This window comes from Hylobates moloch, unplaced genomic scaffold (genome assembly GCF_009828535.3).
Source record: "Hylobates moloch isolate HMO894 unplaced genomic scaffold, HMol_V3 SCAFFOLD_2, whole genome shotgun sequence".
Classification (NCBI taxonomy): Eukaryota; Metazoa; Chordata; class Mammalia; order Primates; family Hylobatidae; genus Hylobates; species Hylobates moloch.
Genome location: NW_026652277.1, coordinates 81,815,056 through 81,838,028, shown reverse-complemented (window position 1 = coordinate 81,838,028; position 22,973 = coordinate 81,815,056). Strand labels below are relative to the sequence as shown.

The following is a 22,973-nucleotide window of genomic DNA, read 5'->3' as shown; positions in this document are numbered from 1 at the left end:
GTCAGCCAAGATCCTGCCACTGCACTCCAGTCTGAGTGATGGAGTGAGATTGTGCCTCAAGAAAAAAAAAAAAAAAAAGAGTTCTGTAATTGTTTCCATAAATCTTAAAGATCTCTCTATCCCACTGATCTTTTAAATTTGTCATTTCCAGTATTTCTTCAATTCTATCAGGTCTTTTTGAGGTTATGGAATTAGAGATGAATACTGTAGCAGAATAATGTTATTTTGTTAGGGGAGAAAGAAAACCCTTATCACTTTCCTGGGCTTTTTGACAGTAATTTGTCAGATAGCTATCTTCATGGAATTATTTATGAAGAAATACAGTTTATGACAGTGTTTCTCTTTAACTTTACTAGCAAAAGAACTCCTTTTTTCCCAATAAAATTATATATAATACCTCACTACATAAAACAGACCATAAAGTGCAACTGCTCTGGTTGTGGTTTGTAACTGCCTAAAGCCTCACAGATGTGGTTCAGCTCATGCCCCTCTTTCACACCCCATCCAACAAAGACCCCCAAGAGTGCTTCCCAGGCAGCATGGAGGACAGCAAAAAAATCATCACTTTACAGCATCTGTAAATATTAAAGATGTCAATATATACAGAAGAATCAAAGCTTCAAATGAAATCAATTACTTCAAAAGGCTTCTTTACTGCAACATCAATAAAACATTTATAAAATTCATTTCTCAATTTACTCAAACACACATACAAAAATTTACAAGTTCATATTTAGAAAACTGCCTTTTTAAATCCGTCTTAGAATAAATACAGCATCAACTTAACCATATACTGGCTATTAGTGTAGCACATCAGAAAAAATAATTATTAACTCTTTCCATAATAAATGTCAATATAGTAAAAAATGTCAAGCACACATTAGTGAAATGGATCAAGATCATTTTTTATTGCACATCTGCTTACATGTCTGCTGCTTTTGGGTAGAGCTAAACCTGAAATATTGAGTCAGTTTCCGTCATTTTACATCAACTAAATTATAGCAGTGAATTGCTTATGTGTCTCCCAGGCTTATCTTCCAGAAACTAGAACATTAACCTTTCCAATTTATCTAGGTACTGAAGCACAAATTTAACATTTGTTTTTGAAAAATTTAAACACTCAGAAACAAACCAAACAACATCCTATAAAGAAAACAACTTTTATGTCTAGATGTACAACTGAGGTTCAGAGAACTTCTGATTACACAGTATTGTAAAGGTAATGATAATCCAACCCTCTTCCAAACTATTTAATTCCTGTATATGTAATTAAGCATTTATTTTCAGAAATTTTAACACTTTCAGAAATTGATTCTCTTACAATTAGGCATTTTTAAGATCCTGCATCCCACCAAAAATAACCCATAATGACTCCAAATCTTTTTAAAAAAAAAAAAAAAAGCTATTCTCTTGGGACTAAACTGTTCAGAATAATCAGTATACTTATTCACTTTCCACTGTACTCTACTGCTTAATGCAAAATGGAGAATATGTGGTCCAAACAGAAATATGGCATTTGTGCAGGTCAAGCTTTGAATAGACATGGACCACATGCCTAGCCTGATTTTTAAAAAGCAACAAGAATGGTGACACAACTATTAGACACAAAATTCGGGCCATTAATGAATCAGAAGTAATAACTGATGCTTCTACTTTAAATTCATCAATGCCATATTTAAGAAGTCAAGCAACAACACATACTTGGCAAAATCTTCTGAATTCTCAAGTTATCAAACAAAAAAGTTATTTTTAATACTTCACCCCCCTTATATCTTATGATTCAATCACTTATATTTTCCTTTGTTAGATTATTCAGAAGAAACAATTCTATTTAACCTTAATAAGTTTTTGTCTCACACATTTTATATAAAGTTACTAAAATCATGATTCTGAGAAATTTATTTTTAATCATACAAACATTATATGATTTAACTGCAGTAAAGAAATTATCTTTTCTTAATCTATTTAGAATGCTATTACAAAATCTCTAAGACTCTTTTCCACAGCTTTTCTTTATATGAACAAACTTATAATTATGAAAAATGCATCTCAACTCCACAGTGAACTAGCATCCATGCTTATTCCACATAGGTACTGCCAGTGGTCCCTGTGGTGTCCTTTCAACAATGACAAACTCTTCAGGGTTGCCAAATGCCTCATAGAAAACCAATAAATCTTGTATCGCATGCTCCTCAATCTGAAAGGAGGAAGGGAAAGAAGACTCTTTACTCTTTTAATTATAAACTAAGCAGGATGTATTTGCCTTCCAATTTCCTTTTGAGGAACTATCACTTTCCATGGATACAATACAGTGAAATTAAATCAGGTATCCTCCATTTTAAATCAGGTATCCTGCTATCTCTGTGGCAAAGAGAAAGCTTGAGGCCTGAGGTAGAATCATGAGATACCCATGTGCTCTTGAATTTGAATCTTGAGCAGAAGGAAAAAGAAACTGAAAATGATTGCTAAAATTCATTCATTCCAATAGCTTTATTCTGTGAGATACTTTGCATTGTTGTATAAGTCTTCTAAATCTTGCTTCTGAGCTTTCCACTGCTACTATGGGTCTTTTCTGTTTCCAAGCCTGGCTGTCTGGTCTTTCAGCTAAGTCTATGGAATCTTAATATCCCTCAAATAAATTATCTTTTCCTTAAGTTAGCCAGAGTGGGCTTCTGTCGCTTACAATCTTAGAATTCTTACTGATACAGAAGCCAAGGGTAGCATTAGAGAATACTGCCAAATTCTCTACTGGTCATTTTAAAAAACTAAAATAATCCAAAGTATCACCAAAGCAAAAATATAAGCTTTATCATAATTTATTAGTCATAAATTAATTGCCCTGAATATCTACAACTAATACATACACTGCTAGATGCCTCAGTTTAATTTTACCTGGCATTTACATTTTAATTTCATAGATACAAGCACCTGTCCAAAACAAACAAACATGATTTTCTTAAAACCTAAGTAGGAAATATAGTTCTTCTCTAAATTAAACCCTACTAAGTATGTTATTTACCTGAATCAGAGCCAACGGTTTTTCTCGACTTCTAATAAGAGCTGCTTCTTGTTGTAGTTCTTCTTCTACAATAGATGCAAAAGTGACTGGGGCTACCATGGATGGAGCAGTCACTGAAGAAGATAGCCAGGGACTGAAAGAATAATAATAATGAGTTTCATTCATCTTCCTAAATTTTTGCATGCAAAATTTTCTCTGAAATACTTTTTAGCAATGCTACAATTCTTTCCAGTGACCTACAATGAACGAACCTGGAAGCTTTCACAGAGATTACAGAATGATGAGTTTCACTCATCTTCCTAAATTTTTGCATGCAAAATTTTCTCTGAAATACTCTTTAGCAATGCTACAATTTTTTCCAGTGACCTACAATGAGCGAACCTGGAAGCTTTCACATAGATTACAGAATGATGAGGTGAGAAACTGAAAAACAGAAGAACTAATGTTTTATTTGGACCAGTATTAGAAAGAAAATTTTGGAAAGTACCAGGAAATGGGGAGGGAGCAGAAACAACATAACTGAACAGAAAGGTAACTCAAACTACAGTACAGAGAAGATTCAAGTAATACAATTCTACTCAACACCATACTATTCCCAATTTCTTAACATTCTCTTATTCTCTTTTTTTTTTTTGAGACAGAGTCTCACTGTGTCGCCCAGGCTAGAGTACAGTGGCATGATCGCGGCTCACTGCAATCTCTGCCTCCCAGGTTTAAGCGATTCTCCTGCCCTAGCCTCAGGTACCTGGGATCACAGGCGTGCGCCACTATGCCCAGCTAAGTTTTGTATTTTTAGTGAAGACAGGGTTTCACCATGTTGGCCAGGCTGGTCTTGAACTCTCGCCTCAGCCTCCCAAAGTGCTGGGATTATAGTCGTGAGCCACTGCACTCAGCCTTAAGGTTTTCAATGCTAAGCAGCAACTTAGCTTTGGAGGCCCATAACTTATCAATCAACCTTACTTGGGACTGTCTAGAAGTGGTAAATCTGAAATATGGTTGCCTTCTGGTCCTGGGGTACCATGGGTACAGCATCTGCAAAACAAATGCCAAAATTAAAGATTAAAGCTTCTAGTAATATTAGTCAAACTGCTTATTAATAGATACAGAGGAAGAATTGTAAACTCCTGACTCCAGAGGCAAATTAAATCAGTGCAGTCAAGCTTACCTTTAAAATTATAAGTAAACAAAATAATCTATATTTATAAAACCTTCTGTGTAAAATATCATAGAGAAAGATATTGCAAGAAATAGCCTATTTCTAATAATATTATATATGTACCAGATAAACCAATAATTTCTAAATCAGATAATTAACAGCCAAATTTTGTGAGGAGCTAATATACTTTATGAGCAAAGGATTATAGATAGGACAGAAATATAAAATATGATCTTTACCTTCTAAGAATTCACAAGCTAGTTGAGGAAACAATATACAAAATGACATATAAAATAACAGAACAGAATTTAAGACAGTATAACAAATTGAGTTACACTGCCTATAACAACTATAAAAATCACAATATTTAATCATTTGAGAGGGCCTCATGGAGAAGAATGAACTTGAGAAGATAATAAAAAAGAGGTATATGATGAAAGCAGTAAGAAGCATTCCAGTAAGGAGAAAAACTTAAAAAGGTACAATACAGATGGACCTAATTATGGAATTTTACAGCTAGAAAGGTCCCTAGAGATTATCTAGATTGCTCCAATGCTCTCTTTCAGCAATGAGCAAACTGAGGACTAACTAGACAGGTTTAACAACAGAGTCAAACAGTAAATTAACAGGACCTAAAATATTGACTTCGTGATTCATTTACACACATTTATTGAGCATGTCAGGATTATTGTAGGTGCTGAAAATCAGGCTGATTAAAACCCAATCTTCTTCCCTCAAAAAATTCTGATGGGGAAGATTTAAAAATATACTTAAGCAATGATAAAACAATGTATAAAGTACTATGGATGCACAGAAGAAAAAATACAATATGGAAGATGGTATATACTGATGGCTTCACTGAGGAAATGACATTAAAGCTGAGGAGACGTACAATTAGAAAGAATTTTGGTTGTACAAATACATGGACCTAAAAAAGATTTCAGTTATTTAAGTAAAGGCAGGCTGTTCTCTTCAATAAGCAAAGAATGCCTGAATTCAGGGTAAGGAAGAAACTTAAAGAGAAATAAAGTTTAAAAGAAACAATAGGGCCAGAGTACAAAATGCACTGAAAGGTAAAATGTTTAGCCCTAATGTGTGGGCAAACAAATTTACTAAAAGCCTAACTACTTCATGTGTATTATCCCATTTAATCTTTGCAATACCCTGTGAAGAAAGCATATATTAACTATTATAGAGATTAAAAATCAAACTCAAAGAATATTATATAATTTGTCTGATTCACAAATTAGATAAGTAGAAGAGAGATAACAAAAATCTGGTCTTTTTGATTTAGAGTACAGTGTTTTTTCCATGATCACACAGCTACCTTTATTTTTACTATTCCCCTTATTCTACAATATATTCAACTTCAAATGTCTTCTCATTCTTTTACAGTTGGCTCAAATGTCACCTTCTCTCTCCTCCTACAAAACTTCAATCATTATGATAAAGCATCACACAGTTATTATTGTTTACATGTCAATCTTAACTGCTAAACTAGTCTCTTGGGGAACAGGACTGCGTTTCATTCATCTTTGTATCTCAGTGTCCAGCAGAATACTTGGAAATAGTTGTTTATGAAAAATTAATTAGAAAATTAATGACTGAAACAGAAACTCAAAGGGTATTTTTTTAGTATACGATAATGAAAAGCAGAGGTTTTTAGGTTCTTTATTGCTTTAAATTATTGATAACTTTTCTTAGAGATGTAGGTACTGAATTACAAACTGATATAAGCCTTGTAGTAAACCTGCATGATAGGTATTACTACTCTCATTTCCATATGATGAAACTGAGGTACAGAAAGACTCAGAAAGAGCTGTATAATGTTATACTGAATCTCAAATATGTTTCCTAAGACTACAATTCCATAACTTTTTCCACTCATGATTTTTCAATGGATAATTTCATTAATTACAAATTTATCCAAACAATGTGGAGTTTGTCAAAATTTCATCTTAAAATGAACCAAATTTGTCAAATAAAATAGAGCTATGATTAAACAAATATCAAAAACATTCTAAACTTTCAAATAATAAATACAGCATTATTGAGTTTTCAACATTAGCAACATAGAAGTAGATATCGCAAGAGACAATCTGTATAAAATTTAGCCTTCTGAAAATAAACAGCAACATAAAAAGGTTAACTGAAATTTTCCTTAAAAGATTTTTGTTCTGGCCAGGCGTCGTGGCTCACGCCTGTAATCCCAGCACTTTGGGAGGCCGAGGCAGGCGGATCACCTGAGGTCAGGAGTTCGAGACCAGCCTGACCAACGTGGAGAAATCCCATCTCTACTAAAAATACAAAATTAGCCAGGCTTGGTGGCGCATACCTGTAATCCCAGCTACTCAGGAGGTGGAGGCAGGAGAATCGCTTGAACCCAGGAGGCAGAGGTTGCAGTGAGCTGAGATCAAGCCATTGCACTCCAGCCTGGGCAACAAGAACGAAACTCCATCTCAAAAAAAAAAAAAAAGATTTTTGTTCAAACCAAAAAACATTAATAGTCACATTTACACTTTAAAGGAACTAAATTATTCTTTGCTCAGTTGGCCTTAAAAAAATTGTACTGGCTTAATTAGAAAGATTTTTATATCAGATTGGAGCTGATATAATCACAGAATAATTTTCTCACAAGTAATTTTTTTCACTAATTAGAAACACAAGCTCAGCTGGGCGCAGTGGCTCACACCTGGAATCCCAGCACTTTGGGAGGCTGAGGTAGGCAGATCACCTGAGGTCAGGAGTTCGAGACTAGCCTGGCCAACATGGCAAAACACTGTCTGTATTAAAAATATAAAAATCAGCCAGGCATGGTGGCAGGCGCCTGTAGTCCCAGCTACTGGGGAGGCTGGGGCTAGAGAATCACTTGTACCTGGGAGGCAGAGTTGCAGTGAGCAGAGATCATGCCATTGCACTCCATCCTGGGTGACAAGAGTGAGACTCTGTCTCAAAAAAAAAAAGAAACACAAGCTTACATTTTCTTTCCAGAATTACATAAGGGGACATTTCAGTGAAAGAAAATGGGAAATAAAAGCACATGAAATAAAAAAGAATACCTAAGTAACAATAAACAAATAAAACTTGTACAAATTGCTCACTTTTAGATGTTAACACCCTCAAACAACATTGTCATTCTTGCCCTAACCTTGGAAAAAACTCACATTTTCTACAACTAAAACAAGAATGTATAATTTGTGGAATTTCCTGAGATGAGCCCCCACCCCTGGCACCCTAACTCCCCAAAGGACCGTAAGCATTCCTATCTTCTTAACTCCCACGATTTCCTCTGTTTATACTGCCCCATCTTCTCTTATTTCTTCTTTTAAAAATCCCATCCTGTATTCAAAAGCTTATGACAATGAAAGGAATCAAGAATTAAGTGATCTCTTTTTTTCTAATGTTTTTCACATGTTTATAAATACAATAATAAAATATTTGGAAATGAATATAAAAAGTGCTTATGAACTAACACAGCTCAAGCCCTTCTTCTGCAATGAAGTCTTCCTGACAACACCAGCCCATGCTCAGTTTTCCTTCTCAGAACCACTCATTTGGTACTTCACCATACTGTAATCTCTTTAATACTTCCATATTGTATCATAATTTCTTTTTGTTTTGTTGTTGTTGTTGTTGTTTTTGGAAACAGAGTCTCACTCTGTCACTCAGGCTGGAATGCAGTGGCGTGATCCTGGCTCACTGCAACTTCCACCTCCTGGGTTCAAGCAATTCTCCTGCCTCAGCCTCCCTAGTAGCTAAATTACAGACATGCACCACTATGCCTGGCTAGCTTATTTATTTACTTACTTATTTATTTATCTTTTTATTTATTTATTTTGAGACAGAGTTTCGCTCTTGTTGCCCAGGCTGGAGTGCAATGGCGCAATCTCGGCTCACCGCAACCTCCGCCTCGTGGGTTCAAGCAATTTTCCTTCCTTAGCCTCCCAAGTAGCTGGGATTACAGGCATGTGCCACCCCAGGCCCAGCTAATTTTATATTTTTAGTAGAGATAGGGTTTCTCTATGTTGGTCAGGCTGGTCTTGAACTCTCGAACTCAGGTGATCTGCCTGCCTCGGCCTCCCAAAGTGCTGAGATTACAGGCATGAGCCACCACGCCTGGCCTAATTTTTGTATTTTTAGTAGAGACAAGGTTTCCCCATGTTGGCCAGGCTTGTCTCAAACTCCTGGCCTCATGTGATCTGCCCACCTCAGCCCCGCGAAGTGCTGGGATTATAGGCATGAGCAACAGCGCCTGGCCCTTGTATCGTAATTTCATTCTTATTCTGTCATTTAACTTCCATGTATGTATATTAATATTTATCAACTAGATTTCAGACACATTAAAGGCTGCACCTATACATTCTACTTTTATATATACCCAACAGAGGCCAGTACCAGGTAGCCCATAATTTGCAAATTAATGAATATTTTAGTTTGTCTGTAATGTTTTATATTTCCTTTTTAAAAAAGCATACTTATTATGTTTTCTATGATGGAAAAAAAACCCTGAAACTCAAAGCTATAGGTTTTCTTTCTCAGAATCACTAGCAGTGATAGCCACAGCTATTTAAAACATTAACTCCCATACCAAAAATACTGAAGCTATGGATATGTCATACTGTCATAAACTCCATTGAGTCAAACTTCCAAAGCAGTATAACAGGGCACACTTATAATTAAGAGCCCTGATGTTATAGCACACTCTAGTGATCAACTATGAAACCGCAGATCCATATTTTAAGTTCCATGACAAATCGTCTAAAGACTTTTTTTAAGTTTCAATGAATATTAATATTTAAAATATAAAAATACAAAAATTATCTTAATTTTCATACCTTTAAATTGATATATCTAAGACATGCAATATAACTCACTACATTAGAAACAAATGTTACTTGAAACAGGGTTACAATTTTAATTAATTTACTCATTCATTCACCAGACTCACTGAGCACCTAATACATGCCAGAAGCCATTCTGAACACTGGTAGTAAAATGATGAGCAAAGACAAACATCCTCCTTGCTCCCATTGAACATATAATTAAACATACAAACATGAAAATACTTAGAGTAGACAAATATTAAAGAATCACACTAATAAATGTGGAACGTACAATAAAAAAGAAGTACTATGAGAACATACAACAGCAAACTGCCTCAGTAAGTCAGACTTCTCCAAAGAATTAACTGAACAGACACTGAAAGAAGAGTCAGAGTTAGTCTGTCAAAGAGTAAGGAGGTGGAAAGAAGGAAAGTGCATTTGAGAACTAAGAGAAGGCCAAGATGACTAGAATACAGAGGTCAGGTTACAAAATCAAGTTAAAGGCAGCTGACAGGAGCCAGACTATGTAGGCCTTGAAGGCCATATTAAGAAAGCTATAGCTCTTCTCTTAAAAGCAGTAAACTCCGAATTTTAAAAAAGAACACACTGGCTTAATATATTTGGAGGAAAGAAAGGCAAGACCAGTCAGGAGGGTAACTCTGGTGGCCCGGGTGAAGTATCACAGTAGACTGAATCAGAGGTGATAGCACTGGAGATAAAATTTAGTATATGGATTTGAGAAATATTTAAGAGATAAAACTGGAATGCTCTAACAGTAGACTGAGTATTTGTGAAGAAAATGGAAGTGCCAAAGACACAAATTCTTCCTATTTACTGAGGAAGAAAATTCCGAAAAAACAGGCTGTTCTATGTTTTGTCTATATTTTTGTTTGATTTTGGTTTTATGAGATGGGTATGAGGAAAACATTAAGTTTAGTTTTGGACATGAAGTTTGCGGTCTTTCTGAACATCCAGATAGAATGGTAGGGTCAATAAGAGATTAATTAAGTCTGAAGCTCAGATGATAGATATGGGCAAGAGATACAAATTTTGAGTCTTTAGTACATGTCTGAAGACTGAACATATGCTCATTAAATGGATAGTGTAGAAAGAATATAAAGTGAAATAAGAAGGTGACCAGTAATTGAACTTCAAGTATGATGACTCAAATAAAAAGTGGATGGTGTTGGCAATATAAAGGTCACTGCTGAACTTAGCCTGTACTGTTTCAGTTTAGTAATGGGGCTGGGAGATAGAATGAATTATGGACTGAGTGGGAGGTGACACTCTTTTGAGAAATCTGGCTGTGAAGGGGATGGAGAATTGGTAATGATAGGACAACTGATAGAAGAAAGTGTGCCCAGACCACATGAGAGACCTGAGCACATTCAAAACCAGAGGGGAAGAATCTAATTAAAAGGAAAAGGTTGAATCTTACACAAGAAAGAAAAGGGATAATTAATAGTTTTCAGGCTTCTGAAGTGGGAAGCATTAAGATAAAAGCACAGGTATTGGCCTAAGATAGGAGAGATAACTCTTCTATGGCAAAACAAGAAAGGAAGATAGTTCTATATAGGCGGGGACTAATTTGTTCAGCACTGCAACTCTAGTACTTAGCATAATGACAAAGCTCATAATCAATAAATGTTTGATAGACAATTTTAAGACTATGTACCTAGTTTTATATTTATAAGCCTATCATAATTATAATTGTAATTTATCAATTAATATGCAAAAAGGCTTAATCTGTTTCATATGTTAGTATTCCATTTAAGGTTTTTTTGTTTTGTTTTGTTTTTTGAGACGGGGTCTCCCTCTGTCACTTAGGCTGGAGTGCAGTGGCACAATCATGGCTAACTGCAGCCTTTAACTCCAGGCTCAAGCAATCCTCCCACCCAGCCTCCTGAATAGCTGGGACTACATGCACATGCCACCAAGCCAAGCTAATTTATTTTTCTTGCTATTTTTTGTAGAGACAGGGTTTCATCATGTTGCCAGGCTGGTCTTGAACCCCTGGACTCAAGTGATCTGCCCACCTCGGCCTCCCAAAGTGCTAGGATTACAGGCAGTAAGCCACCGAACTCAGCCTAAGGTTTTTATTTTAAAATAGTATTTTAATGCTAGAAGTATTAGACAAGTTAGGGAGATGACTTCAGATATTTTTTGCTCTTTGATTTTCTGTATTGCAAGAAAATGGCTCAAGAACTTTCCTCCTAAATGTAAGTATCTGTAAAAAAGAATACTAACAATAAAAATATGCCTAAACATTTAATCTAAATCAGGAGTTTCCAAACATTGTTGTCAGAAGACTTTGATAGTTCCTCAGGGCAGGTAAAGTGACATTAAACTAGTATAGCTCCCAGTCTCCGTTCCTTGCTTCAGTCAGAAAAGTTTATATTATCTGTTTGATGCACTTGAATTGGACGTAACATATCTTACTTATTTTGTTTTGTTTTGTCTGAGACCAGGTCTCACTCTGTCACCCATGCTGGAGTGCAGTGGTTTGATGACAGCTCACTGAAAATACTGCTTTTAAATTATAGATAGATTTTGATGTTTCATGTAGGCATTTAAAATATGAAAATTTTTTTTAAAATACATTGGACTTTCTAAAGCAGTATCAAAAATAGCTAGGCCACATGTGGTGGCTCATGCCTGTAAATCCTAGCACTTTGGGAGGCTGAGGTAGGAGAACTGCTTGAGGCCAGGAGTTTGAGACCAGCTTGGGCAACATAATGAGACCCCCATCTCTACTTTCATGAAAATTAAAATTAAAAAATAGCTAGAGAAAAAATTGCAAATACCTAAAGGTCCATCAACAGATGCACAGATAAACACATTGTATGTGGTATACCCTTACAATGAAATACTATTCAGTAATGAAACAGAATCAATGGATACCCGTAACAGCATGAATAAATCTCAAAATAATTATGCTGAATAAAAGAAGACAGATTTCACAATGGGTACATACTGCACAACCCTGCTGATATAAAACTCTAAAATGTACAAGCTAGTCTTTATTGGAGATTAGTAGCTGCTTGGGAGGGGGGAACAGAAGGAAGAGAGGAAGGGATTACAAAGGGACATGACAAAACACCTGAAAATGATGCTTATGTTCACCATTTTGAATGCTGTGTTGGTGTCATAAGTGTATATATATGCTGAAACTACAGAATGTATACTTTAAATAGATGCAATTGATTTTAAGTCAATTATATCTCAGTAACTGTTTCAATTTTTTTTAAGTGGGGAAGGAATTTAAACATGCTAATTTTAATTCTGAATGTAAAAGAGTGTACAAAAATCTGCCTCATAAAGTTTTAAAGATTATTTCAGAACATAAAACTACCACAGAATATTTTAAGGTAGAAAATGTATTAGTTTTCAGTTTGTTTTATTACCTGACAATTTTTGGTGCCTGAGAATTTTCAATTCCTTTAAAAGAAACTTTTTTGACATGATCGCCTGAACTATGGCTAGTAACAGACTTTTTTTCTTCTAGTAAGAAATCCCGGAATGACTTGGATGAAACTGAATGCAGAGAAGATGCCCTGCAAAAGAAAGCAAAGATCATGTTAAAACATCCATTTTGTAAAAGGGCATTGCTGGAAGTTATAAAAGAGAACATATACCAAAAATTTTACAATATACAATTGCAGTTTTCAATGTGACGTTGGATTCTTGCTGCCAATTGTGAAATATCCGAAACTATTCCATAAGAAAAAGCAATCAATGAAGACCAAATCTAGAGATAACTCAGACGTTAAAACTAGCAATAATATTAAAATAGCTATTACAATTATGCATCAGATAACAACAACAACAAAAGCTCATTAAAAATAGGTAAGCTCGGCAAAAGAAAAGAAACTATTAAAAAAAGAGCAAAATGAAAATTCAAGAATTTTTAATATATTTTAAAAAATTCACTGTATAGATTGAAGAGTTGGTAAACTTGAAGATAAACCAAAAGAAATTTTTGGATCTGAAAAACAAAAAAGAGAAGTTGAAGAAAATTATCCCATAGTGAGTTATAAGATAAAATCAAAAGGTCTGCCATATGTGTTAACTGAAGTTCCAGAAATAAAGAAGAGAGATATGGCAGAGAAAAAGAAACAATGGCCAAAATTTTCCCAAATTTGGTGGAAGATACAAATTTAAAGACTGCAGAATTTTGGCAAGCCCCAAAAAAGATAAAACAAAGAAAACCATACTTAGGCACGTAATAAACAGCTGAAAACCAAAGCTAAACAGAAAATCTTGAAAGCAGCCATAGAAACACAACACAGAATGAAAATGAGTAGCTTGTAATTTGAAACAACGAAGCCCAAAAGACGATGGAAAGTAATCTTTAATATGATGAAAGAGGTAGGGAATGTCAATCCAGAATTCTATATCCGAGTAATCTTGAAAGTAGGTCCTCTTCAAGTCATGCCTTGAAATGACTATAGCCCTGGCCACACCTTGGCTGCAGCACTGTGGAAGATCCTGAGTCAGAGGCATTTAGCTGAGATTCCTGACCCAAAGGAATGATAATAAATGTTGGTTGTTTTAAGCTGTTGTTCAAGTATAATCAGTTATGAAGCAATAAATAACTAATACAAGATATTACAGAAATTAAAGGGGTAATAAAGAAATCTTATAGAGCCAGGTACAGTGGCTCACGCCTGTAATCCCAACACTTTGGGAGGCCAAGGCAGGTGGATCGCTCGAGCCCAGGAGTTTGAGACCAGCCTGGCCAACATGATGAAACTCTGTCTCTACTAAAAATACAAAAATTAGCTGGGCATGGTGGCGCACACCTGTAATCTCAGCTACTCAGGAGGCTGAGGCATGAGAATTGCTTGAACCTGGGAGTCAGAGGTTGCAGTGAGCCGAGACCGAGCCACTGCAGTCCAGGCTGGGTGACAGAGCAAGACTCTGTCTCAAAAAATGAAAAACAAAACAGAGAAAAAAAAAAAAAGATAGAAATGTTATAAACAACTTAACACAAATAAATTTGACAATTTACATGGAATAGACAAATATCTTTTTTTAAAAAACTACATTACTGAAAATAACAGAAAATCTATATAGACTATATCTATTTTAAAAATCGAATTAATCTCACCAGGTTTTTTAACTGCAAAGATTGACAAACTGATTCTAAAATTTACATGAGAATAAAAAATCCCAGATTAGCCGAATAGAAAGTTGGAAGAAGACAAAACCAATTAATCAGGATAGTATATGCTAGGTCTGAATGTATTTCCTCCAAAACTCATGTTGAAATGTAAATGTCACTGTGATTGTATTGTGAGATGAGACCTTTAAGAGGTGTTTAAGTTATGAGGGTGCCTCACAAACTGACTAGTGCCATTATCACTGAGAATGGTTAACCCTTTTTGCTCTCTCTCACCCTGCTGGCATATGCCTTCCACTATGCTATGAAGCAGGAACAAGGCTCCTGCCAGATACCGGCATCTTGATACTGGACATCCCAGCCTCTAGAACTGTGAGCCAATAAATATCTGTTCATTATAAATTACCCAGTCTGTGGTACTCTGTTACAGCAGCACAAAATGAACTAAGACCGTGTGATACTGGCATAAGGATTGACAAAAAGATTTCTTCAAATATGTTTTATTGTTCTTTCCACTGACTATGCCATAATTGGAAACAGTGCCTGATTTCCCACAATTTTATTTTCCTAACTCACAAGCTCCAGCTATTTTCTACCTTAACAACCACAGAAAATTTATGGAGAAGTATTTTAGACATTTGTACCTGCATAAAAATTAACCAGAATTTTGCTCCTCAGCAAAAGAAGCCCTGTAATTTTACTCTAAATAATATTTTAGCTTTAAAATGTTAAATAATTGAAATTGTTTTGTATTGTATGAGTTAGCTGTAAATGGAATTTGAAAGAATTTACATTCAAACATCAAGCCAGGCCACAAAGACCATGTATTCTTCCACTGAAGATGACTGATGAGAAATGTTCTATTATTTCTCCAAGTAAAACATTTAATTTTGAGAAGTAGCCAAATCCCATACATACTTAGTGTTTTCACATTAAATTTAAAATTTGCCTGGTTGGAACTTCAATTTCATGCAAAAACCCAGTTATCTCTAATACTTTCCATTGCCACACCTAACTGTCAGCAGCAGGAGTACAACTATAAACACTGGGAATTGTACAGACTAGGCGAATGAATGTGTGAACAAACTAGTGAAAATCCTACCACAACCTCAAGTATATTTAGAATGCTAATTTGTGTTTTGCTAATGAATTACACATCAACCTTATTAATGTGTACATATTTTTAAAAATCTTTTGAAGAAGTAAAATCTCATTAGATGATACTTCAGGTAATGATGTACCTTTAAGAAGGATCTTAAAAAACAGTTACATCGGCTGGGCACGGTGGCTCACACCTGTAAACCCAACATTTTGGGAGGCCGAGGTGGATGGATCACGAGGTCAGGAGTTTGAGACCAGCCTGGCCAACATGGTGAAACCTGATCTCTACTAAAAATACAAAAATTAGCCGGGCATGGTGGTGTGCACCTGTAATCCCAGATACTCGGGAGGCTGAGGTAGGAGAAGTGCTTGAACTCAGCAGGCAGAGGCTGCAGTGAGCCAAGATTGTGCCACGGCACTGCAGCCTGGGTGACAGAGCAAAACTCCGTCTCAGGAAAAAAAAAAAAAACAGATAAATCACCACAGTCATGAATACATTCTGTAAATAACAATCTGTAAATCTGATTAAAATGTTAACTTCAGCCAGAAACAGTGGCTCATGCCTGTAATCCCAACACTTTGGGAGGTGGGGACAAGAGGACTGCTGAGCCTCGGAGTTCAAGACCAGCTGGGAATATACAGGAAGACCCATCTCTACAACAAATAAAAAATTAGCTGAGCATGGTGATGCACACCTGTGATCCCAGCTACTCGGGAGGCTGAGGTGGAAGGATTGCTTCAGCCCAGGAGGTCAAGGATGCAGTGAGCCAAGATTGCACCACTGCACTCCAGCTTGGGCAACAGAGTGAGACTCTGTCTCAAAAAAAAAAAAAAGTTCCAATTTTTTTTTTTAAACCAATGCATACGAGATATGTTCTCAGGAAAACAATCTATTCCATTTTTACTTCAAGCATATATTACAAGTATTTACATTCTATGTTTATCTGATTAAAAATCAAGTGACATACTGAATTATGTGGCCATCTCATAATTTTATAATCACATGAAAAATTATATCACATTATATTCACTCAATAATTAATGTTTTATCCAGAATTCAGGTTAAAATACTTTGTAGCCTTGTAAGAATTCAAGAAAGAAAATTATTCAGCAATTTAATAACAGTCATTTCAATTTATACTGAAGTGCTTTGCTTTGCTGTGCTTCACAGTTACTGTGTTTTTAAACAGGTTGAAGGTTTGTGGCAACCTTGCATGGAGCAAGTATTTCGTGCCATTTTTCTAGCAATACATGCTCACTTTGTGTCTCTGTGTCATATTTTGGTAATTCTCCTGGTATTTCAAACTTTTTCATTATTATCGTATCTGTTATGGTGATCTTTGATGTTACTATTATAATTGTTTTGGAGCACCATGAACCACATCCATACAAGTTTGCAAGCTTAATTGATAAATGTTTGTTTTCTGACTGTTACACCAATTGGCAGTTCTCCCATCTCTCTCCCTCTCCTCCTCAGGCTTCCCTATTTCCTAAGAAACAACAATATTGAAATTAGACCAACTAATAACCCTACAGTGGCCTCTAAGTGTTCAAGTGAAATAAAAAGTCCCATGTCTGTCACTTGAAATCGAAAGCTAGAAATAATTAAGCTTAGTGATGAGAGCACCACCCTGCTCAGTCAGCAGTCACCAACACGAAGGCAAGATCCTCCACCATAAGAAGATGATTCACGGAAGGTTCGGATGACCATCAGCATTTTTTAGCAATAAAATCGTTTTACATTGAGGTTTTTTTTGTAGATATTATGCTATTGCATACTTAGCAAACTACAGTAGAGTATAAACATTACTTTTATAGGCACCAGGAAACCAAAAATTTCTTGTGACTTGCTTTATGTTTGCTTTATTGAGGTAGTTTGGAACCAAACCTGCAGTATCTCCAAAGTATGTCTGTACAGTCTTAAAAAGAGCATAAATTACTAGTTGTAGACAATTCAGATACCTCTCACCTTGATGATAATTCAGAATATCTATAATTCTCAAAAATTCAGAATACCCATAACATCTATAATTATCTAAATTATCTATAATTGGTCAGTTAGATAAACTTTCTTAGTGTACTAAGATACATAAAACTCAGTACTCATATTTGTACTTAAGTTTTCCAATTACGTTTTCATAAAATACAAGTATAACAAATATCACTTGTATTTGATAATTATCAAGTTCTTTTTTTTTTTTTTTTTTTTTGTTAAGAAGGAGTTTTGCTCTGTTGCCCAGGCTGGAGTGTGGTGGCATGATCTCAACTCACTGCAACCTCTACCTCCCGGGTTCAAGTGATTCTCCTGCCTCAGCCTCCCAAGTAGCTGAGATTACAGGCATGCACCACCATGCCCAGCTACTTTTTGTATTTTTAGTAGAGACGGGGTTTTTCCATGTTGGCCAGGCTGGTCTCAAACTCCTGACCTCAGGTGATCTGCCTGCCTTGGCCTCCCAAAGTGCTTGAATTACAGGCGTGAGCCAGATTATCATGCCCAGCCAGATAATTATCAAATTCTTTTCAAAGAAAAATACCCTATGTTTTTGGTCAAAATTTATGGCATCTTTCTTCCCATCTTTCTAGAATTCTCCTTAATATGCCATAATAGACTCCTTTTAAAATTTGGATAGATAGTCCCTTCAATGTGGCACTCTAAGCTCATGTTGCTAATAATTACCAAGGAAAAATTTTTCCTATGTTTGAAAATTAGTCAGAAGTTTCAGATAAATGACCACTTGAATACCTTCCTCTGAAATCCTAAGTGTATAGCAAAGTAATCAGAAAGGTATAAACCCACAAGGGCAAAAAGAATAAGCTATTAAGACAATGGCAGTCTAAAGAGAGCAACACATTTTTGAAGGATAGCAAAAGAGATGGAATGATAAAACTGATGTCACAGAGTGGACAGAAAGAAAAACTAGCAGTCATCAGGTGGGTGATGAGGGAAGCTGAGAATTCTGGAAAGGGGCATATACTGGAGACAGAGTATGTACCAAATCCTGAAGTCGACATGAGCATGAAAATTGTTTCAGTTTATTTAAGGAGGGGTTGAGAGTGCCAGATGTACTCCCTATCTCCATATGGTCATATGACTACATCTCCTTTACTCTGGCAGAAGGAAAATTTGATTCAAAGTCACTAGTAATAGAGGATGGCGGGAGTGAACTGTTGTATACAAAGTCTATACACTAAATGTGTAAACCTATTACAAATGGTGACAAGCTCAGTCCCAGCTCTAACCTCCCTACACTGAGATACGCTTCCAGAATGCTAGCAACCAAATGTACACCTTACCAGCAAAAAAAAAAAAATTAAAAGGCTGCTCTTTAGAAAAACTGACAGACTAAAGGGACCAAGGAGAAAAGATATGGAGATAACCAACATATGGGGAGATTCGGGGGTCCCTAAGGAAACTGATACGTTACCCTATAGTCACACCTATCAGTCTACTTATACCACATAGGCACACAGAGTTTCCAATCAGAACTTAAGAGAAAACATCAATCAATAAATTGACAAAATGAAATAAAATAAAACACATACAGAGTAGAATGAATAAAACATGGATGTAAATCAATGGCTATTTTTAGCTTTCTTTTTTTTGGTTGATTGGTTTATTTTGTTCAATATGTTGTATTTAGTCATGATTTATTCTTTTTCATTACTCTATAGTATTCTACTATAAAAATAAACTAATTTATCCATTGACTGCTGATAGACATCTAGGTTGTTTTCGGTTTGGGCTATTACAAATAATAAATTATGAATATTCTTATACTTGTTGCATGGTACATACGTGTGTATGTTTCTGTTGGGTATATACTAAAGAGTGAAAATGCCTACAGAGTACAGAGATCTTCAACATTAGAATATCAAAACAGAATACTATAGAAAAAGGTATCATCAACAAACAAACCAAAAAAAGCTCTTGATAAAGATTTTAATGGTTGAAAAAAGTCAGGCAAATGTTCCAGAAAGTAGAATTAGAAGGCATATACGTGGACAATAGAAAAGAAAAAGTGTGGTGGCTCACACCTGTAATTCCAGCACTTTGGGAGGCTGAGGCAGGCAAATCACTTGAGGTCAGGAGTTTGAGACCAGCCTCGCCAACATGGTGAAACCATGTTTCTACTAAAAATACAAAAATTAGCCAGGTGTGGTGGTAGGCACCTGTAATCCCAGCTCTTCAGGAGGCTGAGGCAGAAGAATCGCTTGAACCTGGGAGGCGGAGGTTGCAGTGAACCGAGATCACACCACTGCACTCAAACCTGAACAACAGAGTGAGACTCCATCTCAAAAAAAAAAAAAAGAAAAAGTAAGAAATTTAGAGAAGCCTAGGAGGACCAATATCTGACTAATGTGATTTGTAGAGAAAACAGTGAGGAGGAAAAGTATCAAAGTAATATTAATATTACATAAGATTTCCCTAGAACTTGCTGTTGCCAATTAAAAGAGCCCAAGTATCCAGGATGTATCAAAAAAGACCTACATTATGATACATTACTGTAAAATTTCAGAACATTAGAGATAAAGAAAAGATCCTGTATACTTTCAGGGAAAAAAAAAGTGGAGAAGAAAACAGGAGGTAACATAAGAAGATTTAGGAATTAAATGGCATTGAATAAATTCTCCAAATGATTTCCAGTTTAGAATCCCGTTCCCATCTATCAGTCAAGAAGAATGAAGGCTAGAATAAAAACATTTTCATGAACATATGAGATCCAAAAATATATGTCCTATACATCCTTTATCAGAAACCCACTGGAGTTGTGCTACATCAAAACAAGGAGTGTATCAAGAAATAGAAAGCCACAGGATCAAGAAAACTGGGGATCAAACACTGGAGAGAAGGGAAGATCTGCAAGACAACAGTTAAAGAAAATCTCAAGATGACAGATATTCAGCACGCCTGGAAAAGACCCAGTTCAGATCACAGAAGAACACAGGACTCCAAGGAATATGCCTCCAAAAAAATAAGTGAAACAACTTTCACTCATTCATTTTTTGCTTAAGGAAAATGATTGATGGCATGCTTACAGCTATATTACCAAGTCCAAAGCTTCATCATGAGCTTAGTTAATTCTCTCAAACTGCAATTTAGTACTTGACAGTGGTTCCAATAACTTTTCCCCTTTTTTGGATTTTCCATACTTTTGTTTAAAGAAAGCACAACTCAATGTTGCAGCAGTCATATCATAAACCCTACAAGGGTAACGGTCAAATCTGTCTTGTTCATTGCCTTATCATCAGAAACTAGCACAGTCCCTTACATTTAGAAGGTGCTTAACAAATACTGATAAATTTTAAAATTCTGCTAAGCTCATCCTCTCCAGTTTTACCCTCTTTTCTCTTTTCCTTGGGTGTTCTCACCTCTTATTTTACTTTCTTTTTCAGTAACCATGCTTTGGACCTACTAATAGCCCTAACAGGCACTGATTTAATTCCATTGGCAACACTTAGAATAAAATTATTTGCTACTTTCTTCAAAATAATTAACATTTTAATTGAGAAAAATATTCCTTCTTACAAACAGAATAATGTGGCCTTAGAAACATTGAAGGGATTCCCCTAAACCATGGGTAGCTGTCAAGATCCTCCCCAATCCTTGTGAGAGAAAGCGAGTTCTACTGATTTCTTCATAAAGCTTCACACTCTCCATGTACTTCTCCAGTATTGGTTTCCAGATATTTTAAGTTACAAAGAAAAGGAAGGATGGAACGGAAGCTGGAGTACAACCTATTTTACATATCTCAAAATTATATCTGACCTCTTTGGAGATTATGCCAATGCTGCCACTATGTGTAACTTCTAATGGAGAAAATGTAAACACAACATTAAGTAAGGAGCAGTGTTTTAAAAAGTGAAAAATAACAAGCTATGATTATAACCATGTAAAGATATTTATGGAGCATGCAGAAGGGCAAAGAAATTAGCGTAGTATAAATAAAGTTTTCTTTTTATGTGTCTGATATATTTAATTTCTTATAAAAACTAAAAATAAATAAATTTTAGATCACTTTAGCAAGAAAATCTAATTAGAATATCAAGAAGAAATTATATCTACATATGAAAAATATATCCACATTTTGATGTGTATGATGATGTGTGTCATCATGACGTGTATGTCAAAATACCCCAAATTAAAAGAAAATAAACAACAAAAAAAAGTGTTTGTTTCCCAGGTTCCAATCTTTAACTTGAAAACAGAAGGGGAGATGAAATACTTGAAAAGACTTTAGAAACACTGGAAGTGGGAAGGAACTCAAAAGTCAAGTACTACCTTAAAAGCAAATGCACAGATCTATATTAATTTCAATAAAAATAAAAGCATACCATGCATTCACTGGTTTGGGGGCTTTTGAAGGAGTGGATAAAACTGTTTCCATGCTATTCATTCCTGAATTGTTTTCCTTGGTAGTCAATGCAATCATTTTTCGTTGCTTCTGAGAAAGTTTAACTCCATGAGAAACTGTTTTGCTAGAAATTAAACCAATTAGTTTCAGTGGTTTCTTCTGACAAAGTTTAATACCATGAGAAATCATTTTGCTAGAAATTATATCAATTAACATTAATTTCTGCTTAATAAAGGTTACTGGTAATAATAATGTTTTCTATTTATTTGATGTTATTTTACCATTATTGGACCAAAATGCTCACAAGTTTCAACAATGAAAATATCAGTTTATACTAACAATGATCAAGTAATAGCTACATATGAGCCCTCCAACATATCACAAATTTCAAGAAGAACTTGCATCACAAGCCTTAACTCTTTGGCTTTTGTAGCCAATAGTCCACAATGATCATTTTAGAGTCAAGTTTCTGGGATGTAATACTGTATTCTACAAGAGCTGGATTATCAACTCAAGTCTATCTTTAGCACATTTTTAAGAAATAATATTATGGAGGCTAAATTGCCCAGAAAAGGATGTATAATTAACTATAACATCAAATGCAGAAAAATAATAGGTAAGATGCAATAAGTCTGTCCAATTCTTAGGGCAGAAATACAACATGAAATGATCTTTTATGTTTTCAACGAACCCTAAATGTGACTTTGGTGTAGCTCCACATTTTTGTCTACTTTCTTCTATTTCCATGATGGTTCTGAGATCCACAACAGGAGGGCTGACAGGACTAAAAGACACAAAAGGTTACTTTGCGAAGCATTCATTTACCTAAAGCCCAACCCTCAACTTCACTGAAATCATAAGTGATATGTGAGATTAATAATCAAAGTATAATTTAGATTTATCAGCTGTGAGCCAGCTTCATAAAGGATATTTTGAATAAAAGCTACTTTTATATACACATATATAAATATTAATATATATCCAAAATGTTAAGTGATATAGCACATATACAAATAACAACTAATATGTATCCAAAGTCATAATGTTGTGATATAACTGAAATTCCTATATTTAAAAAAACATTTTTGTAAAAAAGCGAAACAATAGAAAGTTTCTTAACTAAATTAGGCAGAAAAACTCACCAAAGTTCTAATTAAATTCTTACCTTTAGGTTGAATGAAGCTTGAAAATTACATTCTTTCCTTTCTATTTTTAACAAACAAAACTCATTCTACTGTTTAATATTAACAAAAACAAACATTTAATAGAAAAACTTGGGGATACTAAACAATATTGGAGACCCACCAGAGGAAGTTACACCATAGTAAGGACAAAATTCTACGATCTTTAGAAATAGATGATTTCTGGCCAGGTGTGGTGGCTCATGCCTGTAATCCCA

At 35.2% G+C, this 22,973-nt stretch overlaps 1 protein-coding gene across 2 annotated transcripts in view; it reads right to left on the bottom strand.

Annotated features, from left to right (window-relative positions):
* Positions 1-633: 633 nt before the first annotated feature.
* IBTK (inhibitor of Bruton tyrosine kinase) overlaps positions 634-22,973 on the bottom strand; it is a 78,371-nt gene continuing 56,031 nt past the window's right edge. For both annotated transcript variants that reach the window (XM_032152525.2, XM_032152536.2), the window contains exons 24-29: positions 22,266-22,358; positions 21,555-21,698; positions 12,403-12,552; positions 3,980-4,051; positions 3,020-3,152; positions 634-2,197 (exon numbers count right to left, since the gene is read on the bottom strand). In XM_032152525.2, coding sequence (XP_032008416.1) covers positions 2,066-2,197; positions 3,020-3,152; positions 3,980-4,051; positions 12,403-12,552; positions 21,555-21,698; positions 22,266-22,358 — 724 coding nt within the window. In that variant the 3' untranslated portion in view covers positions 634-2,065. The remainder of the gene's footprint in view (positions 2,198-3,019; positions 3,153-3,979; positions 4,052-12,402; positions 12,553-21,554; positions 21,699-22,265; positions 22,359-22,973) is intronic.